This window comes from Ceratotherium simum, chromosome 6 (genome assembly GCF_057802395.1).
Source record: "Ceratotherium simum simum isolate JZ-2026a chromosome 6, ASM5780239v1, whole genome shotgun sequence".
Classification (NCBI taxonomy): domain Eukaryota; kingdom Metazoa; phylum Chordata; class Mammalia; order Perissodactyla; family Rhinocerotidae; genus Ceratotherium; species Ceratotherium simum.
Genome location: NC_141905.1, coordinates 6,197,798 through 6,212,959, shown reverse-complemented (window position 1 = coordinate 6,212,959; position 15,162 = coordinate 6,197,798). Strand labels below are relative to the sequence as shown.

The following is a 15,162-nucleotide window of genomic DNA, read 5'->3' as shown; positions in this document are numbered from 1 at the left end:
ATCGGCCCCAGACTTGAGTTTCATTACCCGTTAGATGAATTATCCAGAAGAGCCAACTATTTTGTTTGAATTCCAGTGTCTCTAGATACAAAACGGGGACAACCCTTTCTCTACTTGCCTTACTAGGTGCCAGATAAAACCTTAGCGATCATTTGGTCTAACCCCGTTTTCTCCCCCATGAATTAACTCACCAGGTAGAGCACTTGTTCCTACTCTTTTATTGTCAAAGATCCCTCCGAGGATTTGTTGACCGCTACAGACCCTTCTCCACAGAAAAATGTACTTGTGTGTGTGTGCACTCTCACATACACATTTCTGCATAATATTTTTGGGAGAATCACAAAAATCCTGGGGTTAATTTTTAGAGAAGCCAAGTTAAAAAAAAAACCCTAAATTAGAGAAAACAATTTCAATGAACCAAAAGAATTTTTAAATATGCACATAGTAAAATAAACTTGTTCATTTCATGAATTTAGTTATTTTCAAGCAATATTATTAATCTACTAACACTCAGCACACTCCAGACTTACAGGGTAAGTACCACTCCACATCTCCTCACTGGTGACTACATCGGATATGAGCTTCTACAGTCATAATGAGAGAACAAATTGCTGAATGTTTATTGGTAAGTTGGTAATTCAGTGAGGCAGTCAAGTCCTAGAAATGACCTAACAATGTGACACTCTTCCTCCCTTTATAAAATGAATTGAAACATGATCTTGTTTCCTTCATTTTCAAAGCTTCTTTGTACAAAGACATGCTTGTCTTGAACTTGTCTAAACACAGGCTTATATGAACGAATCCACTATTGTGTAGAGTTATAGGCAAGGAGATCATTTCATGTTGATGGTTTGTTAGAGCAGGAATAAGGGAAAGCACCTAGAGTTTGTGAGTATAGCAGAAAAGCAATTCCTGAGAAATGTCTCAGGTCTGTATCCGCAGTATGCAGTGCAGTGCCTGGGGTGTAGCAGGGACGAAACAGAGTGAACCTTTCAATCCTAAGGACCTGCTATGGATTGCCTTTATTGCTAGATCATTTCTCTAGAAGAACGAAAGAGATGAAACTAACAAAAACCCTCACAGATTTTTCTCAGAAAAAAAGTTTTAATTTATTATATTTAGCACAATTCTGTTTATAAAATATTTTTATTTAAAACCCCAAGCAAAAGCCCTGTCATTCGTTTATTTCAAAAGACAAATCATTTCCGTTGTCGTCCTTGAAGTGCCTGCAGTTTCTCCTTCTGGTCTCAGAGAAGGCGTGGATGCGTGCTTTACATCAACAGGATAAAGATCCAGCAGGGAGAAATCTTGTTGCATCGGGTAGCTGTTTTCATCCAACACAAAGAGGCTCTGCACCGTCACCACACAGGGATCGCCGCTGCCCGCCACCAAGGAGTGGAGCAAGTCCGCTGCGACCATGCCGTAGGTGACCTCTGCGGAGGGTGCTGAGGAGGAAGAACACACACACAGCGCTTAGCGGCCCTGCCAGGCTGATAGAAATGCACACGTGGAAGGCTTCATTGTTTCTCTTGGTTTCTCAAGTCCCAAACCCACTTTATTGCAGTAACATTGGTTTATAACATTGCAAAAATTTCAGGTGTACATCATTGTACTTCTATTTCTGCATAACCCACTTTAAATCTCTCTTTCTGTCCTTCTCTTTCTCATTACAGGTTGCTGAAGGTACTCTAGAATGATGACACACAATTCCTGCTGACCCTGGGGAGAAGGTACTTCCTATGATGGTCCAGCTCTAGGCTTCTTAAAATAACAGAGGAAAGAACTGTGATTCATGTTTTCCTAAGTTAAGCCTGAAACCAAAAGGGCGTGTCCATATCAGAAAAGTCTTCTCATATTTATCCAGTCTACAGCTCTTATCACAGTTATACATACATATAATTATTGTTTATATCACAGAACCCTGAATCAGTTACTTAATGAATATCAAATCTTGGTAATATAAAAATACTAAAATTATAGATAGATATGTCATTGTATTTTGCATTTGCCCTTTGCATATATTCTTCCTCTTACTTTTTAAGGACATCAAATCAAGTTATTTTGCAGGTTGCTCAGTATTAGACTGACAAGGCACCATCAACTAGGCTCACACTAAACTAGTTCCCTGACCAACACCACCAGCCTTTCTTGGATTGGTCTACAGACTCCTGGAGGGCCAATGACATATTTTTGAGGTGTAAGAATTCTCTGCAACACTTAAAATTTTTGTATTCTCACTTTTGTATTTTCAAGCTAAAAAAAATCAAGATTAGTGATAATCTGAGTGGTCTGATGACCACTTTATAATTGGTGCCTACATTTTCACTTATGATTACAATTTAATTAATGCCAAGAAGTATGTCTTTAATTGTCTCAGGAATGGGCAAAACACAGATGTATACTTGATATGAGAATGAGGCTTCTCTGAGAAATAAAGACTAATTGACATTGTGCAAAAAATAAAGAGACAAGACTGAAAATATAATAAAGAACATTGAGAAAAGGAATGAAAACAGCCAAAAGAATGAAAACTAATAAAGAAAGTGAATTAAAAAAGAACAGAGAGACTTCCGATTAGGATGCAGAAAGCTGGGAAGAGCATGGCTCCTGCCCTAACAATTATTAGGAAAAGATGAATAAACTACAAAATCACAATTTTCTTGAACCTATTAAGAGGTTGTGCAGCAGCCAAGGAGACTGAAATGTAAGGAAAGAGAACAAGAGCACAGGTTTACCTGGGGCAGAACTCAGAAAGAAGACAGGTCTACCAGACGAGCAATAAGGAAGAATGCACTTAAACTTTTAATGAATTGCTAAAAGCCAAGTGTGGGCCAGTGCCACAGACAAGGGGAGCTGGCTTCCTCACAGGCTCTTCTCATCTCCACCAAGTGCTCATGTGACTGGACAAAGGGCAAGACATCAGAGAAAGCTTCCAACTATGGTGAAGGCCTGCAGAAGGGGAGAACCCATCATAAGGAAAAGCACTAAACACCACTCAGGACCACTCCCTGAAGAACAAAAGCCTCAAACTGCTGGAGGAAGGCTGGAAAATCTTGTTGTCCCAGGGTACGGGTGAGGACCCACTGAAGATGGAGGAACGGTAAAAAAAAAATCCCTGTATACCTGGGGGAGAGGCAGAAAACCACCCTAGATCAAGACCAGTAGTGGTGCCCTACTGCTGGGAGAGGGGAAGGACCACACAAGACCCACCAAAGATACCAGGCAGAGCCACAGCAGGAGAGGCAGTGTCACTGAGAAAGTGCCACATCCAAGACCCAGAGACACAGGGCCTGTGTAAGACTAGGGCTGGGCCAGAATCAAAGAGAATCACTCCTGCCCCTCCCACCAGGCTAGGATGCAGCAAATAACAACCAACAGAGCCTGTACAACTTGGGGAGGTGCAAGGACATGGAGAGAAACTCTCTCTGAGGCCCAGGTGCAGAGTGAGGGGTTAAAGCTGATGGTAGAGCAGGAATATTGGGGAAAACTCTCTGGCAAACCACTCCCCATCATAAGCACAAGATAGTGCTAGAGGAATCTGAAGCCAGGGGAGACCTGAAGATAACCACAGCAATAACAAACTGGAATCCACTCAACATCTGACAAGATCGACTCTACTCTGCCCACCCCTGACCCACAGTAAAGGTCTAGGTCTAGGAAAACAGGGATGCCCATTTCCAGGTACAACAACTGTTTACCTCAGTCTGTATTGTTCCATATGCAATGTTCAGAACTCAAGCAAAAATTACTAGACACACAAAGAAAGCAAGAGAAAAATCATCCACTATTAAGAGATAGAGCAATCAATAGAACCAAATTAGCTCATCTGCTTAGAGAGTCTGAGACTAATGAGGAAAGGTATGGAGTTTGATCATCTGACAAATGGGTTATCTTCACTTCGCTGTTAGCCACTGACTATACCTATTCATGGCTGAAAATCCTGCAAACCCACCCCATCGACAGTGGACTATCTTCATATACAGAGTGTCGCACATTCATTTACTTAACTATTATAAAACTACAGTCCTAGTGTTGTTGCTTACCAATTGGGAACTTGGGTAAGAAGAGATTCAGTGCTTGCTTCCCTCTATTCCTGTGCTGAGACAGGTGCAGAGCAGTTCTTACCTTCCAATTTACATAGTCTGGTGTTTCCCTCAAGCTAAATTATCCTTCTGCTTTCATACCGACAGAAAAAAACCCTTAATTTACACTATAGTGTTCTTTCTGTTCCAAATACTATCTACACTCCTGAAACGAACGGTTTCACCAAGAACAACCTCTTGATGGTGTGTTGATATCTTACCTATAACTCTACTGAGCCAGTCAGGAGAAATGTTGAGAAGAATCTTCTCTATCAGCTTTGATCCTACATGGATGCACACCTTATATATTCCATCACCTATGGTCATTGAAGCTGGCCTACAAAAGAGTAAATAGCACATGACCTTCAAAAAGATGTTCAAATTCAAGAAATGCTTAAATGCAATATAATTTCAAAAAGTACTGAGTTTTTATGCAGGGTTTAAGTTTAATTCTTAAAACAACTCTAAGATGTTCTGAAATATCCTAGAAATAAGAGAAAGGCTTTTTTTTAAGAGTTTAAAATGATAAATTAATAACTTTGATTTATTCCATATTTATTTTAAAATTTCACATACTAATATAAGAAAACATGTTATCTTATACTGTTGTGTAAATTACTTTTAGAAATAAAAATAAAGATGATAATCACATATTTCACAATCACAATTTCAAGTTATTTTTTTCCACTGGAAGAATCCTATCAAAAACAAACTGTTTTACATGTCAATAAATAGGGAACTAGATAAATAATTTTCAGTACATCACACAATGGAATACTATGTGGCTGCTAAAAAGAATGAGGAAGATTTATAAGTGCTACTAGGGAAGAAGTGTCATATACTCTTAGGAACAAACAATATGAACAAAACAATATGAATAAATTATTCTATGTACTTGTAAAGAAAGGGATATGCCTGTGCTGCTATGAGCATAAATGTCTGGAAGAATATACAGAAACTCCTAACGAGCATGGAAGTAGCGTTGATGGTGTAGGGGGTGGGTGTGGTAGACTTTTACTTTTTGTTTTATACCTGCCTCTATAGTTTGCATTTCTACCAGGTATATATTATCTCTTTTAAAAATAAATTAATTAAAAAAATAAATTGAGAAGAGAATTTAGAAACAGACTCATTAATATGGGAGAATTTAGTGTAATAGCTAAAACATGATTACTGATTTCCCTCTAAAAACCTACTTCCCCCTTACCCACATGATGATTCTAGGTCCTTCCTCTTTTGCACTCTATGCGCTCTCCCCAGGCTATGTCTCTCCCTCCATGCCTTATTTCAAAAAATACAAGCACAGCATCTCCCGTGTACCACGACCTATGCTAAGCCCTGGCTATACACTAGTGAACAAGGCAGATCTGCTTCCTTCACTCAAGGAATGTAAGGGTTTAGTGGGATAGGAAAACAATAAACTTTTCGCAATGGTGCCAAGATGATTCAATGGGGATAGAATAGTCTTTTCAACAAATTGTGCTGGCAACTGGATATCCACATGCAAAAGAATGAAGTTGGACCCCTTCCTTACATCATATACAAAAATAAACAAAATAGATCATGAACCTATATATAAGAGCTAAAACTATAAAATTCTTAGAAGAAAATATAGGAGTAAATCTCCATGATCTTGGCTTAGGAATGATAGCTTTCTTAGATATGATACCAAAAGCACAAGCAACAAAAAGAAAAACAAATACTAAAAAGTGTTGACAAGGATGTGGAGAAACGGCAACCCTCACACATTGCTGGTGAGAATGTAAATTGTGCAGCAGCTTTGGAAAACAGTTGGCAGTTCCTCAAAAGGTTAAACATAGTTTCCACACAACCCAGCAATTCTTCTCCTGAGTACACACCCAAGAGAAATGAAAACATATGTCCATACAAAAACTTGCACATAAGTGTTCACAGCAGAATTATTTATAACAGCCAAAAAGTAGGAACAACCCAAATGTCCATCAAATGACAAATGGATACACAAAATGTGGTTTATCCATACTGTTAAATAGTATTTGGCGATAAAAAGAACTGACGTACTGATACATACTACAATATGGATGAACCTTGACAACATGTCAAGTGAAAAAAGCCAGTCACAAAGGAATGCACAGCGTATGATTACATTTACATGAAATGCCCAAAATGAGCAAATCTACAGTGCCAGAAAGTAGATCAGCGGTTGCTTTGAGTTGGGGAGAGGAGAGCATGAGGATTGACTGATAATGGGTATGGGGTTTTTAGGGGAAGGGATCATGAAAATGTCCTAACATTGACGGTGGTGACATTTACACAACCCTGCAAATATTCTAAAACGACTGAATTGTATATTTTACATGGGCTAATTTGACGATATGTGAATGATTTCTCAGTAAAAATTTTTTCCAGAAAAAATGATATGCAAGTAAAAAACTACAAATTGCACACACAGGGTACTGTAACAGAAAATAAAGGAGGGGGATTAAGAAGGCCTCTCTGATGAAGCGCCATTTAAACTAAGATATGAAGGAGCCAGCCTTGTGGAGTCAAGCAGAGGGAAGAGCATGCAAGAAAGCTCTAAGGAGAAAAAAATCAGAGCATCTAGAGAACTGAAAGAAGGCCAGTATGGCTGGGACGTAATGAGCATGGGAAGGAGTGGCAGCAGACAAGATTGCAGAGGCAACAAGTGTAATGGGAAACCACTGACAGGTTTTTAAGGAAAGGAGTGATCACTCAGTCAGATATGTGGAGAATGGGCTAGAGGAGGCAAAGGCAGGAGACCAGCTAAGAGACTACTGCTGTGACAGTCTGACATGTGACCCAAGCGGTTCTAGACCAGGAGGTACTGACTTCCCATTCTGGTTTCACAGTAACTGGGGTTTCAGCCAGGCAAGGTAGGCAGGGATGCCACATGCTCTGCAATGTGTGGGATATCCTACATAATAAGAAATCACCCTGCCTAAAATGTCTATAGTGCCTCTGTGGAAGAACAACAGACTAAGATGCTAGCAGTGAAGATGGAAAAAAGTGGATGAATTTGTGATATAGTTCTGGGTGAAAAGTCACTTGCCAGTAGATTAGACATGGGAGGTAAGAAAAAAGGAATGATTCAAGGATCATGTGCAGGTTTATAGCTTAATTGGGTAGACGGTCGTGCCCTTTATTAAGTATAAAAATGGGGAGAACCAAGTTTTGGTATGGATAGGAAAAACAAGAGTCCATTTGTGTATTTTTAAGTGTGTGATGCTTATAAGTCATTCAAGTAGGACGATCAAGCAGAAAATTCAATATTTGCATACTGGAGCTTAGAGGAGAAAGCCAGGGTGAAGACATAAATGAAAATCACCAGCATATAGATGATATTTAAAAACATGGAAATAGTTGTGATCATCCAGAAAGAATATACAGAAAGAACAAATAAAGAGGAAGGACAAAGAAGACGACTCAGGATTCACTCCAACATTTAAAGGTAGATAGAACAGGAACCAGACAAGGATGCCCACTCTCACCACTCTTATTTAACACAGTATTCCAAGTCCTAGCCAGAGCAATCAGGCAAGAAAAAGAAATAAAAGGAATCCAAATAGGAAAGGAAGAAGTGAAACTGTCACTATCTGCAGATGGTATGATTTTATATATAGAAAACCCTCAAGAATCCACCAAAAAACTTTTAGAAATAATAAATGAATACAGTCAAGTTGCAGGATACAAAATCAACATACATAAATCAGTTGTGTTTCTATACACTAACAATGAAGTAGCAGAAAGAGAAATTAAGAATACAATCCCATTGGGGCCAGCCCGGTGGCATAAGCCGTTAAGTGCGCACACTCTGCTGCGGCGGCCTGGGGTTCACCAGTTCGGATCCTGGGCGTGTACCGACACACCGCTTGTCAAGCCATGCTGTGGCAGCGTCCCATATGGGGTGGAGGAAGATGGCATGGATGTTAGCCCAGGGCCAGTCTTCCTCACAAAAAAAAAAATAATAATGAAAAAAAAAAATAATACAATCCCATTTACAATCACAACAAAAAGAATAAAATACCTAGAAATAAATTTAACCAAAGAGGTGAAAGACCTGTACACCGAAAACTATAAAACATTGTTGAAAGACACTGAAGAAGACAGAAAGAAATGGAAAGATATTCCATGTTCTTGGATTGGAAGAATTAACATAGTTAAAACGTCCATACTTCCTAAAGCAATCTACAGATTCAATGCAATCCCTATCAAAGTTCCAATGACATTTTTCACAGAAATGGAATAAAGAATCCTAAAATTTATATGGAACAACAAAAGACCCTGAATAGCCAAAGGAATCCTGAGAAAAAAGAACAAAGCTGGAGGTATCACACTCCCTGATTTCAAAATATACTACGAAGCTATAGTAACCAAAACAGCATGGTACTGGCACAAAAACAGACACACAGATCAATGGAACAGAATGAAGAGCCCAGAAATAAACCCACACATCTATGGACAGCTAATTTTCGACAAGGCAGCCAAGAACATACAATGGAGAAAGGAAAGTCTCTTCAATAAAGGTGCTGGGAAAACTGGACAGCCACACGCAAAAGAATGACATTAGACCATTATCTTACACCATACACAAAAATTAACTCAAAATGGATTAACGATTTGAATGTAAGACATGAAACTTCTAGAAGAAAACATAGGCAGTACACTCTTTGACATCGGTCTTAGCAGCATATTTTCAAGTACCATGTCTCACTGGGCAAGGGAAACAATAAAAAAAATAAACAAATGAGACTACATCAAACTAAAAAGCTTCTGCACAGCAAAGGAAATCATCAACAAAATGAAAAGACAATCTAACTATTGGGAGAAGATATTTGCAAACCATAAATCTGATAAGGGGTTAATATCCAAAATATATAAAGAACTCATACAACTCAACAACAAAAAAACTAACAACCCAATTAAAACATGGGCAAAAGATCTGAACAGACATTTCTCTCTCCATATATCTAAAGATATACAGATGGCCAACAGGCACATGAAAAGATGTTCAACATCACTAACTATCAGGGAAATGCAAGTCAAAACCACAATAAGGGGCCAGCCTGGTGGCATAGCAGTTAAGTTCTCGCACTCCGCTTCGGTGGCCTGGGGTTCACAGGTTCTGATCCCAGGCACGGACCTACATACCGCTTACCAAGCCGTGCTGTGGCGGCGTCTCATAAAGTAGAGGAAGATGGGCACGGATGTTAGCCCAGGGCCAATCTTCCTCAGCAAAAAAGAGGAGGATTGGTGGCAGATGTTAGCTCAGGGCTAATCTTCCTCAAAAAAAAAAAAAAACTATAACGAGATATCAATTTGCTCCCATCAGAATGGCTATAATTAACAAGACAGGAAACAACAAGTGTTGGAGAGGATGTGGAGAGAAGGGAACTCTCATACACTGCTGGTGGGAGTGCAAACTGGTGCAGCCACTATGGAAAACAGTATGGAGATTCCTCAAAAAATTAAGAATAGAACTACCATATGATCCAGCTATTCCACTGCTGGGTATTTATCCAAAGAACATGAAAACACCAATGAGTAAATATACATGCAGCCCTATGTTCACTGCAGCATTATTCACAATAGCCAAGACTTGGAAGCAACATAGGTGCCCATCAAGGGAGAAATGGATAAAGAAGATGTGGTATAAACATGCAACAGAATACTACTCAGCTATAAAAAACAATGCAATCTGGCCATTTGTGACAACACAGATGCACCTTGAGGGTATTATGCTAAGCTAAATAAGTGAGAGTGAGAAAGTCAAATACTGTATGATCTCACTCATAAGTAGAAGATAAAAACAACAACAAACAATCACATACAGACAGAGATTGGATTGGTGGTTACCAGAGGGGAAGGGGGGAAGGAGGAGGGGGAAAAGGATGATTAGGCACATGTGTGTGATGATGGGTTGTAATTAGTCTTTGGGTGGTGAACATGATGTAATCTACACAGAAATCAAAATATAATGATGTACACCCGAAATTTATATAATGTTATAAACCAATGTTACCACAATAAAATAAATAAGTAAAGTGGATAGAACAAGAGGCTGAGAAGGAAGAGTCTGAAAGGTAGGTCAGAAAGCCAAGCGAAGCAGTGTCATTGACGCTAAGTGAGGAGGCTGTTTCAAGAAGGAGAAAGTAGTCTAATATGTTGAATGTGTGGAAATTAACAAAAGAAACCTTAACTAGATTGGAGTCAGGAAGGCCTGTAGGGAGAGCTCTCACACCCTAGCACACATCGTCAATTACATCAAACAGGAAGAGACAGACCACTTGCATCTTTACTTTGCAGGAAGTAAAACTACTTTACTACTGAAGGAATATTTCTCTCCCCACCAGGCAACAGCCCAGCCAATGAGAGATGCCGCAGCTCAACCAATGAGAAGCCTTTGCCGCCCTGAACTGTCACTTTCCCCCAGTGGACTTTTGTTTAGAACACCACCTCCCTACTCTCCCTTTTTCTCTATAAAAGCAGTTCCCCTCCTTTCTTTTCCAGATTTGCCCGTGGTTTGCCATACCGTACACATCCTGAATTGCAATTCTTATGTCCAATCCCAAAAAAACTCATTTTGAGATAAAATAACAGGCAAATTTCCTTTTTTAAGTTGACAGATGTAACTGAGATTAAATTTAAGGAGGAAGAGAAGTGTCCAATGGATTAGGCAACATCAAAATTGTTGCTAACCTTGACGAGAGCAGTTCAGTGGCATGGTGGGAGTCGATGGAGTAAGCTGAAGTGAATTTGGAGATGTAGAAGTAGACAAAGAATATCTTTACAACTCTAACAGAGTTTGGCTACAAAACAGAGCAAGATACAAAACAGAGCAGAAAATTTGGGTGATAAGAGCGAGATGTAATGTTAGGGGATGATTTTGTTTATGTGTTTTTAATCTGAGAGATACTAGAGTGTGCTCATAGGCTGATAGGAATGAACTATTAGGAGAGGTAATAACCAAAGACTAAGGCGGCAAAACAAAACAGGATGCAGAAACCAATGAAGAGTTTGATCACCATAGATAATTCTCATGCTTATAAACCTAGCTCAGATTTCTTTTATGAATTGCATTTCTGTATATTCAACTACTTTCCAGCTTTTTGCCTCTCAGCACCTCAAACTCAATATGAATCAGCACTTCTCCCATGGTTACTTGTTTTAGTAAATAATCTTATTATTCATCAAATTGTCAATGATCTATCATGTACCCATGATCTGCCTTTACCTGCTACTCTATCACTAAATCTTGCCAAGTCTACTTCCCAACTACTCTTAAATCTGTCCATTCCCACCACTTATACTCTAGTCAAACCACCATCATCTCTCCCCCAAACATAAGGCAACAGCCTCTTAACTCTTCTCTGTACTTAGCCTCATTCTAATCCATTCTCCACTGTACAGCTAATCTTGCTTCTAATGAACAGAATTTAGCAGAAGTCATGCCATGTGATGTCTGAGGTTAGAGCTTAAAAAGAATAGCTTCCACCTCACATTATCTTGGTTCACTTGCTCTGGGGAAATGAGCTGCCATTTTGTGAGAATATTCAGGCAGCCTGTGGAGACATCCATGCAAGGAGGAACTCAAATTGCCAGCTGTATGAGTTAGCCACCTTGGAAATGGATCCTCCAACCCCAGTCAAGCCTTCAGATGACTGCACCCCAGGCTACACCTTCACTACAGCCTCGTGAGAGACCCAACGACCCTCTAGTGCTGCCTCAGTAGGAGCCTTGACTAATGGTGTGACCTGTTGGTTTCTTTGCTTCTAGCACAGAAAATGTATTTTCTGTATTTCTTGTGTTCCTAAAATGTAATCTTGAATATACGTCCTATAGAAACATTGTTAAAGATGGTGTTCAAGTTCTATAATAGCTTTAAGAACAGTAACTATACTATCTACATGTTCTTCTGGATAAAATAAGCCTTTGTGGGCTGGTATGAGACTCCAACCACAATATCTAACATTGTTTCCATCGGAAAATTGATTCCAAGTTACAAACAACCAACATAAAATGCGATAGATCCACTTACAGTTGGGAGCTGTCATGCCACACAAATGTTCATTAAGTCTTTTGTAAATGAGTGTACTAAGTTTTTTGAGTACAAAAGTATACTTAATCAATCTCCAGTACTGAATATCAGATGGCAGGATGAGACCCTGAGGGAGTATATATGGATACCTAATAACTATTTGATAGTCTTAGAAAAAGAAGCAGTCAGAGCTTTCTCTTATTCAGTTTGCTGACTGACTTATGCAAATGATTTCTGAATCACATACTTGATAATTAGAAGGGTACCTGTTATTTAATCTCAAAATTTTCTTTTCCAGGAAACCAAATAATCTGGACCTTAAACCTAAAAACAATTTAAAGGCTTTTAAATAAATGAACAAAATAACTCTTGCTTTAGCATGTCTATTCAACATTCTAGTTACACAAAAAATTAGCACTACATCTTTAACGTGGTACAGTTTAGGACTATATCTTATATACCTCACACTAAGTTATACCATAATTAGGTGATACTGATCTGTGAAATCCTTCTCTTGAGCAGTCATTCTTTAGACTGAAGATTCAAAGTCCCTCCTCTCCATTAGGGATATTTATTGGGCAACATTTTTGTCCAATAAATAATTATATTGATTAGGAACATTAGGAATGATATAAAATAAACACACACACACACACACACACACACTGTCTCTCTAAGGGGACTTAACTGTTGATAAGAAATCAATTTTAATGAATTACATTTGTTATTTATATGCATCATAATTCATTCTTCTTTTCCATACTGGCAACTTTCAAAGTAAGAGCAAAATTCATTTACTTATTTATAACAAACATAAATATATGTAAAGGGAAATAAGGTTTATGGACTAAGCATCTATAAATTTTCTTAAAGTATGCCATGATAACATGCTGAATATATTTACATTTAGTTTTTAGATACTGCAGTATGTAGAAATAGAAGAGAGCATAAAACACTGCCATTTTGTGCTATTTTGTAAAGGCATGTAATTTATAAGGTAAAAAGAAAAAGATTATCCAAGACTTTGAACATTTACTATTTGAAAAACAACATGTTTTTCTCTGGGCTGGTTGGCAATTTTACCATAGAACACTTGCTATCTTGAATTTCTAATGTGAAGTTGGGAAAACTGTGGTACAGAAAGGTTAAACATCTTACTAGCTTCTACAACGCAGAGGTTAGATCATATGTAATACTTTTAACTTTAAATTTCAATTATATGTTAAAGGACGGAAATGATTTTCTTATGAGCCATTTAGATTTTAGTTAAAAATGTACACCAAGTAAAAATTTTCTTCAATATAACTGCTTGAAGACAATAAAATCTCCCAATTACTACTTTTAAAAATTCCTGTTATTATTACTCAGCAATTTTTGCTTTCAAAAATAGCTATTTATCACTCATGGGAAAAATTAATTCTCTTGGATTAGCTCTAGTTAGTCCTTGTTAGAAAGTAAGAATTGATATATGTCATTTTTTGGTCATTTCCAGTCCTATAATAATAAATATTTTCCACCTAAATGGCTTGCTTAGTTGCCTTACCTATAGTATAGTTTCTTCATAGTAAATGGCAAGCAGCTAAAACATTGTTTGTAGATCCTATTCTCATCTGTTTCTAGTTCCAATCCACATTTTGCACAGCCAGTATATATGATGTTGGGAAGAGAAGAGAAAATACTCTTCAGAGAGCTGTGAGCATTTAGAACTATCTTCTGAGCTGTTGTCGTAGGAAACACGAGCTCTAAAATCTGGGCTTTGATTAGAATCACACCTATAAAAGACAAATGAAAAGAAATATTATAAATTATAAGACCAAAATTATAACTTAAATGTACAGACATGGTTGATTGCGTAGCTGAGTTACAGTCACTTATGGTAAAGGATGCACCCGCGGCCGTGTTCTTGCTCTTCACTCTTTCCCAGACAACCTCACTCCCCACGGCTTCATACTGAGCATGTAAGGGCTGATCTGACTGCAACCGAGAGTGAAGATTTGTTTGGCTAATCTGGCTGAACAGGTGGATATTTTCTTCCTCCTTGTTCTCTGGAATCATGAAATAAATGTAATCCCTTTCTTAAGAGAAACCCCTTCAAACACTTGAAACTAGCTGACAAGCCCTCTCTCCCTGCCTTCTCTTTCGTCTTTTTAAGTGATCATTGTCAAAAGCCAAATAGGAGGTCAGTTATTGTTCTATTCTCTACTTTGTCCAAAAATAAAATACCACTAGCTTATCCTCTTTTTAAGCTTTTTTTTCAGTTTCCTGCCCATCAGCATCCATACTCTAGGTGTTAGTTATACAGCCACACGAGCACTGAGGGGTCTCATTTACTCAACGTGAGACTCACAGGAACCTCAAGCATGCTCTTTCACTACTCACTGGCTCACGTATTCACTCGTTAAACAAATACTGAGTATCTATTACCTGCCAGACATTCTTTTTTTCTAATTTATCTTTGCCTTATTGTGTATTAGCAAGGTCTATGAGTTTATCTGAGCATTCATCTCCCTTCCTCCCCAAATTCAGTTTAAAGCCCTTTTTAAGCCGTTGAATTCTTCTTCATCATCCTTTTAGCAGGCAGTACACTCCAAGTCAAGAACTCGTCATTCTGGTGTCCTATTTTCTTTTATGGTTATCTCTTTGAGAGTCCCATTAATAGTGACTTTCCTATTCCTAACTCCTTCAGCTTGCTTTAGTTATTCAGCGCCCAAAGATTGTTTTCTCATTTCTTCTGATCACATCATATATCCATCCTATATGAATTACAAGAGTGTGCAGTAGACAGCATACCTAATAAACTGTTGCAGCCTCTATGTCACACCTTTCCACAGACATGTTGAATCACTAAGAAATTATTTAATGAAGAATTAAATAATTTTAGAAGAATGTTAACACAACTCCTAACATTCTGTAAATTTACACACCTCTTTGAAAGAATTAAAAGTTCATTATGAATGTGGACTCTGCTTTCAAGGGGCTTACAGCCTGCTGGGCACTGATATTCGCTGATGGCAGCATGAGACCCTGAGGGAGCATCTTCAATTC

General features: G+C 38.3%; 1 protein-coding gene across 3 annotated transcripts in view; it reads right to left on the bottom strand.

Moving 5' to 3' along the window:
- Positions 1-1,127: 1,127 nt before the first annotated feature.
- The window catches only part of SHLD2 (shieldin complex subunit 2), a 102,959-nt gene continuing 88,924 nt past the window's right edge, over positions 1,128-15,162 (bottom strand). For all 3 annotated transcript variants that reach the window (XM_014789008.2, XM_087431814.1, XM_087431813.1), the window contains 3 exons: positions 13,661-13,889; positions 4,304-4,419; positions 1,128-1,445 (listed from right to left, as the gene is read on the bottom strand). In XM_014789008.2, coding sequence (XP_014644494.1) covers positions 1,183-1,445; positions 4,304-4,419; positions 13,661-13,889 — 608 coding nt within the window. In that variant the 3' untranslated portion in view covers positions 1,128-1,182. The remainder of the gene's footprint in view (positions 1,446-4,303; positions 4,420-13,660; positions 13,890-15,162) is intronic.